This window comes from Oreochromis aureus, linkage group 14 (genome assembly GCF_013358895.1).
Source record: "Oreochromis aureus strain Israel breed Guangdong linkage group 14, ZZ_aureus, whole genome shotgun sequence".
Classification (NCBI taxonomy): domain Eukaryota; kingdom Metazoa; phylum Chordata; class Actinopteri; order Cichliformes; family Cichlidae; genus Oreochromis; species Oreochromis aureus.
The window spans coordinates 12,847,293-12,864,339 of record NC_052955.1 but is presented as its reverse complement, the minus strand read 5'-3'; the positions used below and the strand labels follow the sequence as shown (position 1 = coordinate 12,864,339).

The 17,047-nt window shown below is 39.2% G+C and overlaps 1 protein-coding gene across 4 annotated transcripts in view; it reads right to left on the bottom strand.

Moving 5' to 3' along the window:
• pitpnm3 (PITPNM family member 3) overlaps nt 1–17,047 on the bottom strand; it is a 97,790-nt gene that overhangs the window by 27,358 nt on the left and 53,385 nt on the right. For all 4 annotated transcript variants that reach the window (XM_039598245.1, XM_039598244.1, XM_039598247.1 and 1 more), the window contains 5 exons: nt 15,592–15,662; nt 15,244–15,464; nt 3,519–3,708; nt 1,103–1,225; nt 417–598 (listed from right to left, as the gene is read on the bottom strand). In XM_039598245.1, coding sequence (XP_039454179.1) covers nt 417–598; nt 1,103–1,225; nt 3,519–3,708; nt 15,244–15,464; nt 15,592–15,662 — 787 coding nt within the window. The remainder of the gene's footprint in view (nt 1–416; nt 599–1,102; nt 1,226–3,518; nt 3,709–15,243; nt 15,465–15,591; nt 15,663–17,047) is intronic.

Here is a 17,047-nt window from a genome sequence, read left to right as displayed (position 1 = left end):
ATACAGAGCAGGGGTGACACAGGGCAAAGTATTCCAGACAAACCTGGAAGAGGGCCAGCGCACAACATCTGGTTCACCATATAAAGCTGTAATGTAACATTGATGATCAACAATGGCTGCTCAGCAGATACGGATGTTGAACAATGAATAAAATCATCTTTTATGGTGTATTATTTTTTTATATCACAATATTGATGAATGTTATGAAAACATATAAAGAAAACTAGGAATTAAATTGCTAATGGATTAAAAAATGATGCAAAAGAAAACAGCAAGTCAAAAAGGGCCTGTCCATTTTCAACATTACCCACAATTTAATATTAATAGATACTATCTTAAAAAAAACACTCGGTTTCAGTTTATTAAAGACACTTAATTTCTTTAGTTGCGGGTTAAGTTCTTTTATCCTGTTTCACCTGGAGAAAAAGCTGTGCTGGCCAGTGGACGAGGTGTCTCCATCATAAGAGTCGCTCTGTTTACGGCTGAGTGGTGGGCCGCCCTGGCCTTCGTTGGGAGCGGAGATGTCAATGTTGCTTTTGCTCAGCCTCTTGCTAGAGCTCAAACCCGAGCTGGATTCCCCCAGCAGGCCTGAGTTATCCTGAGAAAAACATGCAACCTAATATAAGACCTCAAGTCACGACAGTGGTTACACCCCAGAAATTACACATAACATGATGGGACTTGATCTGTTTTCCCAGGTGAACAGTTAAATGGGGGAGGAGAAAACTGTCTGCAAGAGTGAGTCTATTAGATGTGAGGGGATCTTAATGGAAAAATAGGGCTGAGAGGAGGGAGGGGGTACAAGGCTGGGATCATGCAAGACGTAGAACAGGGAAATAACAAGCTGCTTCAGGATGGCAGTTCGGCACAAATGTCATGATGAATATGTTACATGCACACTGCAGGAACTCTAGTCTTCAGGAATATTCAGATCCCCATGAAATCCAGCATGGAGTATAAATGGTGACCAAATGTATGACGAAGGCCCAGGAAAACACAGGTATGTCATTTTGATGTTTATTATCATACATGTCCAGAAAGTGTTTTGTTTCATTAGACGGTAATAGTCTTCCCTGTGCATCATCAGTGTCTGTGCCCCTACCTTCAGGCTCTCAGTGCTATTGTTCCTGCTGCTGTTGTTGGGGCTGCCAGGCCTCTGGTGGTTGCTGAAGCACAAAGCGTCAAAGCACAGCACACCGCCCACACAGTCGCCCATCAGGCAAACCTGCACAGAAAATATATGATATAGAGACCCACTACATGAGATTCACTCAGTGATAGTAGAACTGGAGAGATGAATTTAGAAAACAACATATGTTACTGGAACTAGAGGGCATGACGCTCACTTTGTCTTAGTTTCATATTGTATGCAAACAGAATATTGTAGGTACCACAGAATAACTGCCACAGTATGCCATTAGTAAAAGTTAGTATGCAAGGAATTTTAGTGTTTTGTAATTATGTAGTGCATTTATCAGTGGACAGCAATAATAAATGTTGTTATGATAATAATAGCAGGTAAAAGCTAATAAAATAAAAATAATAAAAGTTGCTGTACAGCATTATTCTGCAGCTGTTTCACTACTGTGAGCAACTCTTCAATTGCCCTTGGGTATTGCATTGCCCAAAATTGTTTTATGGAGAAAACATTTCCAAGAAAAGCATTCTCAAAGATACAGTTTATGCAATAATTAGGAGCCCCTCAGTGAGAAAGAAATCTGACTCTGATCAGCCTCCAAGTTATAATTCTCACTCAGGTATATTGGGAATTTTGGACAACTAGAATATCTGCAGTTACATTAGTAGTGGGTGAAATCTATGAGACATTTCTCAGAAGACCTCTGTTTTCTTTATCGTGGGGCTGAATATTAACTTGTAAAACCATAAGCTTAACCACTGTTTTAGCCAAATTCAGATCATTCTGGTACTTTAAAAATGAGAAGCAGAGTTAGATTATGTATGATTAACTGTTGATGTATTATTAGTCAATATTCTTCACATTCCATCATGGTGTTGTTTTTTGTTTAGTGAATGCATAAAAAAATGAAGCTAAATGTTCTGTGAATTTAGTTCATCTTATGTTTTAGTTTTAGCTACAGTAGACATTTATTGAGTTCATTAGTCTCATCAGTATTTTCCTCCATTTAACCTCATGTGTTTTCCCTACTGTTGTGTCTTGTTTTGAGTTCACAACCTCACTTGTCTCACTGTCTAGATTAAGCTTGGCTGACTCTCATCGGCCTCCTGTTCCTGTTCCCTGATTACCTTATATGTACATGTAGGCTTATCCTCCTCCATTATTATCTTAGGGTTTGTTTGCATCTCTCTGTATTATTTTTTTAATTCAGTTTCTGTTAGTCTGCCTTTGGTCTTGTATTTTAGGATCTGTCGGCCAATAAATAGGTTTTTGGTAATCAGGCTGCCATCAATTCAGCAAATTGGTTAGTTTATGAACTCCCAGTCAAAAATCTGGACACACTTTGAATTTGTTTTTCATTTTGTTTCATTTGTTGTGGGAGTTTAGGTAATACGTCTTTTTTTTTTTGTCAATTAACCAGTATTTAGGCAATTCTTTGACTACAGAGGTAGCATCTGGCTCAGCACCAAGCAGTATTACTTGTTACACAAATATCCTTGCACTTTCCTTCTGCTACAACTGAATACATCAGTTTTACCAATGCTTGTTTTCAGTGTCTTTTGGAGTTGAAGACATTGCAATTAGTCTGCAGAATTAAACTGAACACATCAAGTCATGTTTATATTCGCATCAGTCTAATGATGTTAAAAATATGCACTGTTGGAACTTGGTAATTACAACAATAGTAATTACTAGGAGAGAAAATACTGAGAAAGGATGCCGGGCAAGTTATAGACATAAAGCAGGATGAGAATGAATTATGAGCTTAAACACAACATCAACAACACCCTGCAGCATACAGTTTTGACACACGCACACAAATCAAAGATTAACAGACATTGACATCACTATCTTTATCATAATGGTCCTTGCACTGTTTTGATGACACTGACTGTTAATGTAGATGGCAATGACCATTAGCTACATGTATTTAATATTTGTCATGCACCATGAAGTCCTGAGCATTTTCAATTTTTTACCATATAGTGCTTGATGAACTGAATCGTAACTGCGTTTAAAATAGTTCACATATTTGGCATTTAAGGGCCCAAATCCAGTGTGTAAATTCAGGTCCACTGTGAACAGCGTTTTCACAGATTATTTCCTCATTATGAGATTCAGCCCATGACTAAGAGCCTTGTAGTTGTTATGTATAACTAAAAGAGGAAAATGTGGTCCAATAAACATTCGAGATCTGGTGCTCTCTGAGGGTCTGAGCACCCACAGTTTCCACACATTAGAAAGCCCACTCAAAAGCAATCTTTGCTCCATTGACTTTCAGTAAAGGGCCTAAAGCCCATTACTAAATGATGAGAGACAAGAGAGTAGCAGTTCCCCTCGCCTCTCAACGCTTTTCTAAATAGAAGAAGGCACTACAGACCTGACCGCTGAACCCTTGACCGTCTTCTGACTGCAGGAAACTGCGATAGACTTGGTTGGCCCGGTCAATGACGGTCGCCACAGCATCCTGGTAGCGTGGAGAGACAATGGCGAGGAGGGGAAGGGCAGCAAGAGGCAGGTGGTCTACGCTGCTGGACACACAGCTCTCATCATAGCTGTACGGGTTGAGACTGGAGGGGGTGATGGTAGGAGGAGAGGAAAGAAGAGTTTAAAGAGGAATAGATGGATGAAGAGCAAGAAAGAAGATTTCATCATTATTTCATATCTTAAAAGGGTTTTTTACCACTTCGTAAAACACCAGCGTAATGGATTTTTTTAATGTAGAGAATCCTTTTTTTGCTGAGGTTTTGATGTTTGGGGGAGGCCTGAAAAAAATCAAGACTTATGACGTCTTTTGGAGCTCAGTGACCTGTCTTCTATTTGTCACTGTTTGTTTCTGCTTCATGACGGACCTCAAGGACAGCCTAGCTGATTCTTGATAGCTTAGACACAATTTAGTTTTGTCTGATCTGGACTATAGATATAGGAGAGGGTATACGAATAATTTATATACATTGTAGGGATTGGATGAAGATGCTTCTTATAAAAGCCGAGTTTATCTCCTTGTCATGTCAGAATAAATGAACAAAAAAGATTAAAAAAGAAAGAAGTTGATGATGCCTAAAATCAAAGCATCATCAAGAAAAGTTCCTCCAGCGTTATGTGACTATTCCACATCCATTCATGGCACACGATATCTGAATTTAGCCCAGGTTTTTCCACAAAGCTTGTGTAGGCATAAATGCATTTGTGTGTGGTTATGTGTTTGTGTAGGCAGGCAAGGTGAGAGGTAGAAGAATGTGATCTCTAGAAATAAAAATTATGTAAACAAGCAGCTACAGCAATGAGAGCAGAGTGTGCATTTTTACTGAGCGTGCGTGTGTGTGTGCGTGCGTGCACACACAGATCAGATGGAACACTTTTTGTGACAGCGTGGGGAAACAGTAAAAGATGCCATTGCCCTGCACTGTATCCTTGAGCTGCACTTCTGCCACCATCCATCAGCTGCTCTGATTACAGAAAGAACCACCAATGCCACACCAAGGCTGAAATTCTATCAGCAACCACTGATACTTTACAGAAGTTTAAGTTGTCTTTTTTCTTTTTCTTTTTAAGTTTTCATTAAATTTTTGACAACAGTTTAGGGTGACTGCAATTGCTCTATTGAGATACGGGTATCAATTATAATTTAAATCTCCACACACCTCACTGATTCCTAATAGTTGTTTACAAGCTTTGACACACTTTTGTGCCCAAGCAAATTTTACATTTGTGATATATTTAGCTTTACCCTCCCATGATGTCCTTCTACAACCATGCCCAGTTTCAAACCAGGGATCTTTCACGTGTTAACAGTTACACTAGTTTACTTAACTATTTTATTTAAGATTTATATAGAGAAATTTAGCTCTTTGTAACCCAGCTTGCAAAGCATGTTATAAACTCATATACTGAATTTATAAGCTAAATGCTTAATTTAACATTGGTTTGCGTTATTGTGCAGTTTTTGGACAATTACAGTGTACTGATGTACAGTTCAAACTGTACATCAGGATGTTGAAATATTATTTAAGTGACTTTAAACATGGCATGGTTTCTGGTGCCAGACAGGCTGGACAGAGTATTTCAGAAACTGAAGATGGACTGGGATTTTCCTGTACAACCATCTCCAGGGTTTAAAGAGATCCAAAAAGAGAAAATACTCAGTAATTGGCAGGAAAAAATAGCTTTTTGATGCCAGAGGTCAGAGGAGAATGGTCACACTGCTTTGAGCTAATGGGACGAAAACAGCAACTCACATAACCGCTACAACAAAGGTATGTCCATGTTCTGGTGGCTTCTTCTAGCAAGATAATGCACCATGATAAAAAAAAAAAACTCTAATAATATCAAACTGCTTCCTTGAATATGATATATATATGATCTGTTAATTGTTCTTAAATGACCTTCATAGTAAACCGATCTCAATCCACCCATCTACCTGTGGGATGTGCAGCTGACAAATCTGCAGCATCATGTCAATATGGACCAAAATCCTTGAGGACTGTTTCCAGTACCTCATTGAATCTGTCACAAAGACTTACAGCAGATCTGAAGACAAAAGGAAGTATAATCCAGTACTAGGAAGCTGTTCCTAATAAAGTGTTGGGTGTGTCTATCTGCAGCAGGAGCAATCCATGTGAGTCTTGTGCTTCCAGCAACACAGCATTCAGCTGTCAGCCAGTCATACATACAGTGGATAAAGCCACCTCCACAATTCTCATTGTCACATCAAGCACACTTATTCAGCTTGATTTTAAAAGAGAAACTTTGTTGGTAAAGTGGTTTGCTTGTTGCAAAAATCTCTTCATTCTCTGCTCATAAAGCCGCATAAAAAATGCACACAACACAAGAGTTTCACAAGAAAAACCGCAGATGTGCCCCTGATTGGTGCTGAAATACCCCCTGTTGAGCCCTTTCTCCTTATTTGGCAAGTCAAGTTCACATTAAGTCAGCAAAATATCAAGTAGGCACAGCTGAGAAAAAAAGAGGAATATGAGAGGAACAAAAATACAATCTTAAAGCCGTTTGCCACAAGGTGTCACAAAAACAATGACTTCAGAATCACCTCTGTGACAGACAGGGGGAATTATGTGTTGCAAACTAAGAATATTTAAATCAAATAAAACCAGTGTATTTGTATATGTAGTGTAAACCAGATTCGAACCGTGAACATCTCTTAGCTTAACTCCGGCAAGCTACATGATAAAATATGCATACAGCTTTTATTGTTATTGAGAACTCTGGCGTGCTCTTATTTAGATGCACAAGGTAAACAAATTAAAAATTCAATGCATTTTGATAAAAATGGAAGTTGTTGTTTTTCATGAAAAGTTGAAAACATCTAATCGGCAAAGTGAGTAGAAGATGAAACCAGAAAAGAAGTGCATCTTCCTGCCTGATATTCAGCAACTGACCAGAGTTGCCACACCCACTGAAATGTCTGCAAATTATGACTGCTAACAGTTCACATGATCTACGAGTAAAGTCAGATGCAGTGAAAACCAACTGCCCACAAGTGAGGCGTCCCTTACATTTGCCTTTGTAACAGCTTTGCTCACAATATAATTGCCATGTTTGAACTTATAAATATTATAACTCAAAGAAGAGTAGTTTGTCAGATTTTAAAGAGTTCCACAAAACACTATACATCTTCCAAATTCATGCCCAACAACAATATTGCTGAGTAGATGTACAGAAATATGTGACAGCGCTGTGTGAGGGAAAGTGATTGGAGTTGTCGGGGTTTTCTTTCTTACAATTCTAAGTTATAGAGTTAAATCAGTGCTTGTGTGTTTTACCTGTTATGTTTGTAGAAGTTTTGCGAATAGCACTTTTCCACTCTGATGTGTAACTGACAGCAGATCTTCTAAGACTATTCACCCTGCAGTGTGTGAACTCTGCTCTTAGGGCAGCTTTCTGAGAGTGATTCAACACCTCAAGCTGCTTTCATGCAGATTGTAAAAAAAAAAAGAGAAAAAAGAGAGAGAACGATAGAGGGGAAAAAAGAAAGAAATCCTTTGTAATGTATTCGGTGTTGCTGGAATGGTGCAGCTATCTGCATAACAACGGTGCCACTCCCTCTACAGAGGCCGCTGTGAAATATTCAGTTCAGGCAACTGCAGCACAGAGATGTCAGGATATTACTCAAGAGCAAGGCTTGTTGTGCAAAAAAAAGAAGAAGTAGTAGAAGAAGAACTAAAAAAAAACCCACATTAGGTCACCTGATAAATTGAATCAACATAAATTGTTTATCCACTGCTTGTTTATTGAGCTTTGGAGCTGAGAGAAAAGAATTCCCCACATCCCAGCTAAGTACCACTGTGGGTTTGGTCCAAGCCTTGTAGGGCCCTGATCTTATTAAAGTCTTGTTAACAGATGTTGCTCTCATACACTCACAAAACACACTCGCTTTTGGAGAAATTGAAAAAAAACCTGCGATTAATATTCCAAACACAACTCTACCTCTGAAGAGGTTTCACAAGTCACACGACAGGAACAGAGGTTTAACACCTGCTGCACTGCTCCACAAATGTCAGGTGAGACACTCATTATTTGTGTTGTATAATTACTTGATTATGCAAGTGCTTGTTAGTATTAATACCAGCAGCCACTGTTTTACATTAGAAAGAGTGCACAAATAGGATTTGTTTGTATGCGCATTTTTTTATATAAACATCCTTGAAGGCTGCAGGTTATTCTCTGCACAGCATCCATGCTTCTAATTAATGTGAAGCAATTACTACCATCTTTTTGAAGACAAACATGTGCTTTGAAACAGGGTTTCGCTATCAGACCATCCAAATCCGATCTGTATTTATTGGCTCTAATTAATCATAAAAATGATTTGATTTCCTTTCCGATGCTGGTGATCAATAAAAACAGAGCTGTGATATTAGGCGAATAATTTTGAGAGCAAAACTGACACTTATGGTTCTTTGTAATCTGGATTTTACAGTTCAGTATAGTGGTGGATTTAGACTCCTAATTAAGAGCCTAATGTCATATAGCAAACCACAGGAATGACAAACTTGGCATCAATCAAACAGCAATGAGATGGCAGATAATTCAAATGTACCACTTGGGAGGCTTGTTGCTCCTCAAAAGAGACGCACCAGCATCTCCCTGACTGACAGACGAGCGCGCCTCATGTCGCTGTGACGTTTCTGCCATCATTATTTAAATTCATGAGTCATGCACTCACGAGCAGCGGCATTTACCTCGTTCAAACCTCCGAGCTCACATTCAAAAAATGTCAGCGAAGAATATACGAATATATACGTAATATCTGCATGTAATGAAAGCGCATGACTCTGAAGACTCCTATAACAGCAAGCATTTTTTTAAATGGGTAACATCATCTTCATATCAGCTGTAAGGTTATCCTTTACATTCGAAGTGAGAGAGAGATCTTCCTTTGCCTGTGATTGCCATGTTAAGTTACTTAGTGCCGCTTAAAAGCAGGGTAATTATAATACCCTGCTATATGTACTGAAGTCTTCCTCGACAGTTCATAGTAATGTGATGATGCGATGATGAAGAGCTCCACGAACAAAGCACGGAGGCGATAAAGCCAAGTAAGCCAATTAAATCTCGAACCAGCCTCATCGCACACAGCATAACCTTGAGACAAACTTTGTTATGCTGCCCTTCAAACCTGTCGCTTCTCGCCATATAACAGCAAACTGAAAAACTCTGAAGTCACTCAGATTTCTTGCCTAATTGCCCTCCCAATTTCTTAATGCCTGGCTTAACATTGCATAGCATTTACGCAATTAACATGAACAGCAGCAGCACTCTGCTGAGCCTTATTAATTAGAGAGAGGGGGCATGGAAAGAGTATTGGCATGTCCTCAGTCACCAATGGCCAGAATAATGAGCTTCTACCCCCCGAACAGAGGTCATTCTCTGTGGAGACGCACAAGTCAAAATCCTTCCAGCTGCCCTCGTTTGGCCTGAACACTGATGGGTGTACAGTGGCACTGAATACATTATATTTTACTCTCCTGCTGCTCAGATGAAGATTTTAAAAGCTGAGATGCTTCTATTTAAATTGAGGCTGCAGAGGAAATCAATTTGGGAGCATTTGTGTTGTTGCTGTTAATTGGATGTGCTATGGTGCTGTAATATACATTCAGAGAGCTTTCCCAACTCGTTCTGTGTGGGATGTTTTGTTTTTTTTTCCATCTGTGTTTATGGATTATGCATGTGCTTCTGTGACGCTCTGTTCCTCATCAGCACTCCCAGGTATGTTCATTAGTACAGTGGAGCTAATAATAACTGCTCTGAGCCTAGTGGGACACAGTAGCTCTTGTACACACAGCAACAAGAAAACTGAAAAACATGTTTATTCTCTATGGGGACCTTATATGGTACACAAGGAACTATCAAACAGAGTCCAAGGTTTGTTTGTTTATGTGAAAGTTTCTCTTTGAGGCGCTAAGAGGTTTTGCCACCTCCACTCCGTGGTGTGATTTTCAGCCAAGCTGTTACCCAGAATGAGAACAAATTACCCACACTGCAGTAATTCCTTTCTGTGTGGCTTATTCCTAAGATGTTTATATTGGCATCCAAATAAATGAGACTCCAAACACCCACAAGTTCAGCACTATCATTAGAGAAAACACTGTTAAGTGACAAAAGTACAGTTGACTGAGTGCTGTGCCTTCATGTTTGTAGGCATGTATTAATCCCTACTGACCACACATATTGTGAGAGTATATTAAAGACCTAGAGCCATCTGCCCAAAATAAAGTTTTATATATTTTCACTGCAGGTCAGAAATACATATCAACTTCAAACTTCAAATATTTGTCCAATCCAGTCCTGTAAGGTACTACTACTGACAAATAAAGACCATACCTGTAAAGCTAATCTTTTCTCACTATACAAATACATGAACTTTGACGCAAAAAGTGTAGTTTCTCAGTGTCTTCTCTCCCCATGACAGCGCGAGCAGCAGGGTGTACTACAAAACAAGATTACTGGCTTAGTGAGCTATGTAGAGCTTAAAAGCCAGAGTTTCACCTGGCTAGATCACCATGGTAACTCAATACATAACCTAGTCCAAAACAGGTGATGTTCAGAGTTTCAGTTTGAAATGGGCTGGAACCTGTTTTTAGTTTATTAACAGTAGGATTTGCAGTAAATAAAGTGTGACATAGATTCTCTGCTTCGGTTTCAGCAGCACATACTGTGTGTTTTACATTGTCTCTGGAATTTCCATGTATTCAGCTGGTGACCCAGTAAGTGGATACATTTTTATTTTTGTTTTTTTAAATCTGCTGCTGAGTCTGTTTTTTCATACTGCTAGAAAGCAGCTAGAACACAAACTAGAAACTAAAAAAATATTTGCTGCGACAGAACATTAGGGTCACATTAGGGAAAAAAAATATTGTTGATCATTTTGAGTCGAAAATGTATTTTGAGATGTGAAGATTACCGTTGTTGTTTCACAACAAACTGCCTATACCCTTTACAAAACCTTGTTTAGATGAGTTGGTGAAACAAACTGATCAGCCACCTTGTGATACGACATACATCCTCTGTATTGCACCAGGATGTCACCATTGATAACCTTTCATCAACCTTTTGTGATAATCCACCCTTCTGCATTTGTATTTTTCTGTCTGAACACATGCATCTTTTCAACATCCATGCACTGATCACCACAATGCATTTATGTAGTAAAAAAGAAATATTTTCCTTCCTTTTTACTAAAACCGATTCTGAAGTACGATTTCACTAACTCAGAGGGTACAGCAACAACTATAATCTCCACATTTTGACTTTTTTCTCAAAACTGAATTACAACTTTAATCTTGAAATTTCAACTTTATTCTCAAAACATTTATTTTTCTTAATGTGGCACTAATACTCCTTCGTAATTTGCAAGCTGTTGGATCAACAGGATAAATTTTACTTTGATCTGACAGCAAACTAAAGATTTTCACATCTCCTGCATTAGGCAATGAGACAACGTTGGAAATGAACACACTGAGTAACCTTTAATGTTTGTGTGTCTGCAGTCTAAATCTCTCATGTTAGAAAAAAACAGCAGCACACCGAGCAGAAAGTAAGTATAATAACTATTTATTTCACCTGCACTTGTAATGATCTAATCAAAAGGTTAATGATTTTTTTAGTAGTATTACTATCTTGTATTATTTTGCAGCAGCAGCATTGGATTTTACTGTTATATTTCTAGATCTTTAGAGAGCCCTATCACCAGTTCTTCAGGTGATGCATCTGAATGGAGCAAGCGCTTAATTCTTACGTTTTATGCAGAAAAGTCGAACGATATGTCTCACGCTCACAATTATGTGAGTGAGCACAGTCTCTGAATCAAAAAAGCCTGAGTTAACAAAGAATGATGATAATCGCCAACGTGGTACTCATCGTCTCTAGCAAGTTGATGCAACGAAAGTCCAGCTACCCATGTGGAACTGCCCAGTTACCTTTGTGGAACTGTTTCACAGTATACCCCTCTCAGCAATCTGGAGATCATGTTATTTGTTGAAGTACTTCTTGTGCTTTTTGTCACTGAAGAAAGTTCTTGGTGGTCGTTTTCATGTGCTGCAGAAAACTTTGGGGGCAGTAAGTATCCTCCCTGATGGTACCGTGTGATGGATCAGAAGAATATTTGCCTACAACTTCTGTACACTTGTTTGACTTTAAACCATGGAAAGGCTAAAAGAGAACAAGCTCATACTTGCAGATGCATTTTGAAGGAAGTCCTTACCATGCTTAACTTTACTAAGCCTTTAACAGAGAATATAATTATCAAAACTGATGAGAATATACCCTAAGTTACATTTGAGAAGAAAATCTATGTTAATAAAAGCAAGACTGCTGTCAGTGTCATTGCCCTCTGTGCTTTTCTTCTGTTTGTCCCTCTGTGTTGTCTTGCAGGTTCCTGGTACGTGGTGTTAATTAGTGCAACTGAGAGCACCTGGACAGTCTCACTGTTTGCTTTCTCCAATCACTTAACACCTTTTTATTATTTTGGCTGGCTTGAGCATGGATATTTTAGGTTTTACACATATAATATTGAAACACTCATCCATCTGTTCACACACCATATAAAGTTATGTTTCCTTTAGTCAATAGATTAGAACGTTTTTGTTAAAGCTGTGTCTCACATTATTGTCATGTCTCATGAGCCAGAGCATGACATCAGTGGCTGTTTAAGATCACTAAGACCTCCTGCAGGAAAGAATTCTTGTGTAACCATTAAATGCTGAGTTGTCAAAAAGGATCTCAAATTAGACTCAAGTACAGAAACGATCCGAGGTGAAAGAACTGAGGTAACCTGCAGATTTACAGACATGTTAGGATAATTCAAATGAGACAATAAAGAGGCAGAAAAGATTCACAGAAAGAAGGGCAGCATAAGAGTGTTAAAAACCAAGGTTCAAACTGCTTTTTAACAGAAGCAACCCCATGACATAAATGTATAACACATCAATAATCTTAAATACATTGGTATGTGTGCATAAACTGTTTCTTTAGTTATACATTTTTTCCATCTCTTAATTTTATTTAATCATTTATTTATCTCCCAGCAAAACAGCTTTGGTTCTCTTTGACATACTGTTGCAATAAGAATAGTTTTTCAAGCAAGATTTCATGCGTGCCTGTGTGTCCACACGCTTTCAATTAAAGACAATCGAGACACGCAGCCATATAACTCAGTTCCGCTCAACTGCAATGGGAAACTGTTGTCATGAATATTTTATCTCTGGATGTGGTGAAAGCAAAGCAGACGTCAAGCTGCTGAGCAGCTACACAATTCAAATCTCTTTACACTTGTCTTGCTTCCAGTCTGTACCTCTCTCCAGCTAGCATCAATCACAACGCCAAAACAGAAGCCTCGACTTGACTGCTAAACACATTCTTTCAGCCACGGTGATTAGTGACAATTCAAACAAAAAATATCCTCGGCATATAATTGGGGAGCCGTGAAAACCAAGTGACGCTGTCAGAGGCAAAACTGTTGACCACTGGGACATGTGACATTAAATGTAAAATGAAATTATTAGTTACGCTTAAGCAGCCGTCTGAAAAGACAGCAGTTCAGACTAAGGAAAGAGAAAGACATGCTTTTGCTGCTTATATCTCATAAACACCATCCAGCAGCTTTCCATCAATTTCTATTGCAAGGAATAAGAGCTGTGAGTGTTTATGGGGATGTTTAATATATCATAAAGAAAGAGTCACCTGCTAACGTCTGTTCATTACCATGTTAATATAACAATGTCTACAATTAACCCCGTCCCCTTGAAACTGAAACCTGAATGCAAAGTAACAGTAGCTAATTAACCAAACAGATCATTGCACACATTGCTTGGACAGGCCTTAGAGGAAACTGTATAAAGTCATTTAAGCATTAATTTTATCCACTAAGAAGCCGCCTCTACTATTAAAGGGGAGCTTTAACAATTAAAAGCAGCATTTAAAAAGGTTAGGGGTTACATTTTCCACGTGATCACATGCTTATGGGGCCTGAGAAATGCCCTGAGCATGCTAATTAAGACAGCAGTGTGGCTGACCTTCACCACCTGAGCACCACTGGGCATTAATTCCTGCAGACATGCACATTCTTCAAGCACCTTCTTCAAAAATAAAGAATTCATTGCTCCTTTGTTGTAATTTAAGCTTTCAATCAAAATAGGAAGAAATTCAGATAAAAAGCTACAGAAACAGGACAATTACCTTATGCAGCACTTGGCTTTTTCCCTTTGTTTTCCTTGTCAAAAGAGCCGAGCTGGAATGCAGCTTACTACGGGTAACAAATTACAATGTGACAGCATGAAACTGCTCACCGTCATGCCTCATAATCATTGACTTATTCATCAGCTGACAAGTGAAATCACAGACTCCTAACTCTCCCAACACACCTAACTCCCGTGTTGGGCAGGTTGTGAGAGAAACCCATGTTAGCCGTCATTCATTTTTTAAATATGGAAAGTGGACCATGAGTGTTCATGTCTCACTCATAGTCCATCCAAATGTTTATGCATGTGAAAGAAAGAAAGTTAATGCAACAGCATTAGCATTAACTTTCTTCATCATTGATATGAGGAACTTTGGTTTCTTAGTGTGTCACTGACATCTTTCATTTATTCACTAGAGTATGGGGAAAATCAATTATTGAAGTGGAACTATTTTGCTTTTTCTTGTTTTATGTCATATAGTTGCTATTAAAATGGTGTGTAGCGATATTAAACATGTGACCCAATATCAGCTGTTCAGGAGAGTTCAGGAAACTCTTGTCCTAGACTTGTGAGTGAAGCAAGAAGACAAAACTAAATAAACTGACTTATCTGCTACTATTTATACTAATTTTACTTTTGAAATGGAAATTTTAAAGGTGTTCCAACTCATTCTAATGCCTAATGCACTGATAAGCACAGGAACTTTTACAGAGTGGTCATTGATTTACAGTCTACAGCAACAGAATCAACAAAATAGCTGATTATAAAATCTGGTGTCACTTTTCCCACAGTGTTCATCCATTCTACTTAACTTCATATCATTTTAGATAAACACTAAGCTGTTTATCAGAGCTGCCTGAGGCCACTAGTTCATGTTGTCCTCCCATCCAAGCAGCAGAAGGCACATTATTCTATTTAAGGTGTTAAAGGCTGTGTTTCCACATAATTTATTTCCCCCAAGCAATTGTACTGGTAACTGAAAAATTCTGGTTCACTGAAAGGAATAACCCTAGGAGTTCTTAAAAGTGCCTTAGCAAGGTCTGGGTCACACAGAGCGTGAACTACAGCTTTTATTCTCATTCAGATGTGAAATTCGCTGCACGGGCGAACATCACTCTTTCCAAAAATATCTCCTCATTTGATACTTGACTTCAGCTAACATTTTGGCACAATTTTTTTCCCCAGGTCTTCAATTTTCGGCAGATCTGGATGGTGTGAAGGCCACAGCACATGATTCACACCATTTTCACATTCATCAAACTATTCACCATGCCTCTGTGCCCTTCTCCAGTTATGTTTTTCCATTAATCTGTCATCTGTGTGGCTAAATCACCTGGATTTTATCCAGATATGCAACACTTTAAAATGTCAAGAGTAAATGAGGGCGTGTGGTTTAGCATCAGCACTTACTTGGACACCAGAGAGAAGGCTTCAGCACATACAGCTGGACATGGCACCAGCTTGATCATCACGTGTTCGGCAGCAGCTTGGAAATGCGCCCGCGTAACCTTGTCGAGCACCGAGGCCAACGTGGCCACGTCGCCAGCTTTTGTGCTGGGATCTCCGCCCGCTGTGTCCAAGATGTTTCCCCCATGCACCACAAGTATTAGCACATGGGTCTTACATTTTCTCTGCAAGGGGGGTTGAAAAAGGGACACGTTAAACAAGGGAGTGAAAGGGAGAGAAAAAATAAGGGCAACATTTTGTGAAAGGGATGAGTACTCCTAGTGAACAGAGGCTGTTTTGTAATGGTCCTACCTCTGTATCGTCCACTCCTTCAATGCTGCTCTGAGGGGCACAGCGTGGACCTCCCAGCTGGTACAGACCCTCTGTATTGGATGAGTAAAGTATAGGGGCAGGAAGTAGCAGCAAGGGAGAACGAAGGAACAAACAGAGACAGAGAAAAGGAAAGAATGGGTCACGGCAGGAGATACTTCAGCCAGACACACTAATAACAAAAGCATAAATGGATATTGATTAGTGAATATGGTCAACATTACTAAAGCCTCTTCATCTCTCTCTATTTCGACTTCAAACTGTGCAGTGGTTCAATATGCCCTGAGGCTCAAATAAAACAAGCATGAGATTCAGAGATCAGTACCAAACAGCAAACAGCAGTAGTTTTTCTGTGGCAGCATCTACAGCAAAGCATCACGTGTTATAGGATGTTGGCTTCTAAGATGCAGAAAAAAAGATGAGGGGACTGTTCTTGTTTTGTTTTTTTAATATCCACCAGTATCTCTCCCTCCCTTTTGAAGGTGCAGCATTTCTTTGGAACCTGGCCAAACTCATTACCCTCTCCGGAAGCCTCTGCATGCTGTGTCATCCTATTCCTGAGCTCTCTCCTGTCTCTCTATTTCTCTCTCTCGGCTTAAGGCACAGCTCTGTGCTTTGCTCGCTCACTCGCTCGTTGTTTATTTGGGCCCCTCGTCTGGGACTGACTGTCATGGGAGGCTCTCACAGACTCATGCACCGTCGGCTTCCTTCTACCCAGTTCCCAGCCCACAGCCTGCCTGCTTGTCTAGAACAGATCAGCACACACAGGGGACTCAGCATACTGCACTATTTTAGTCACAAAGTAACAGGAAATCAATGGAGTAAGTTTTTTTTTTTCTTTACTGAAATAGGAAAGTAGGGTAGAAAAGTTCTTCCAAAAACCTTGAAGTATTTTCGCGTGCAAACACTGCTGAAGAGCAACATGTTGTGGAAACTGACAGCAAATACGAAACCTCAACTGCTTGACAAGAAGATGGCTGTATCTACTTGTTGATTATTCATTAATGTGTCAAACATGAGGCCACTGATATAACAACAGGTGAAGGGTGAAGAACAGTCTGGATTCAAACCGAGAACTTTCTTACTTTATTGTCCCCACAGAATGACCAAAATAAGAATTAACTGTTGACTTTTCTGTTTCTGTCCATCAATATATGCACCAACATGTCAAACAAGCACATAAAGCTACAATTCTCAACAGCTTTTGTCTTTATTTAAATCCATCATTTTAAGCTTTGAAAAACCGGCCATTTTGTTTTTAAGACATGCATGTGTCTTAATAAAACTATGAACACCATTTAATTAATGGCATTACTTGTATTTAACATATTAGTGTGAAAGCTGGTTCAGGTCCGGACGGAGACACAAATTGAGGCTGTGTCAAGAAGGGGATCCAGCATAAAACTCTGCCAGGTCAAACATTTGGAGGTACCCCTAT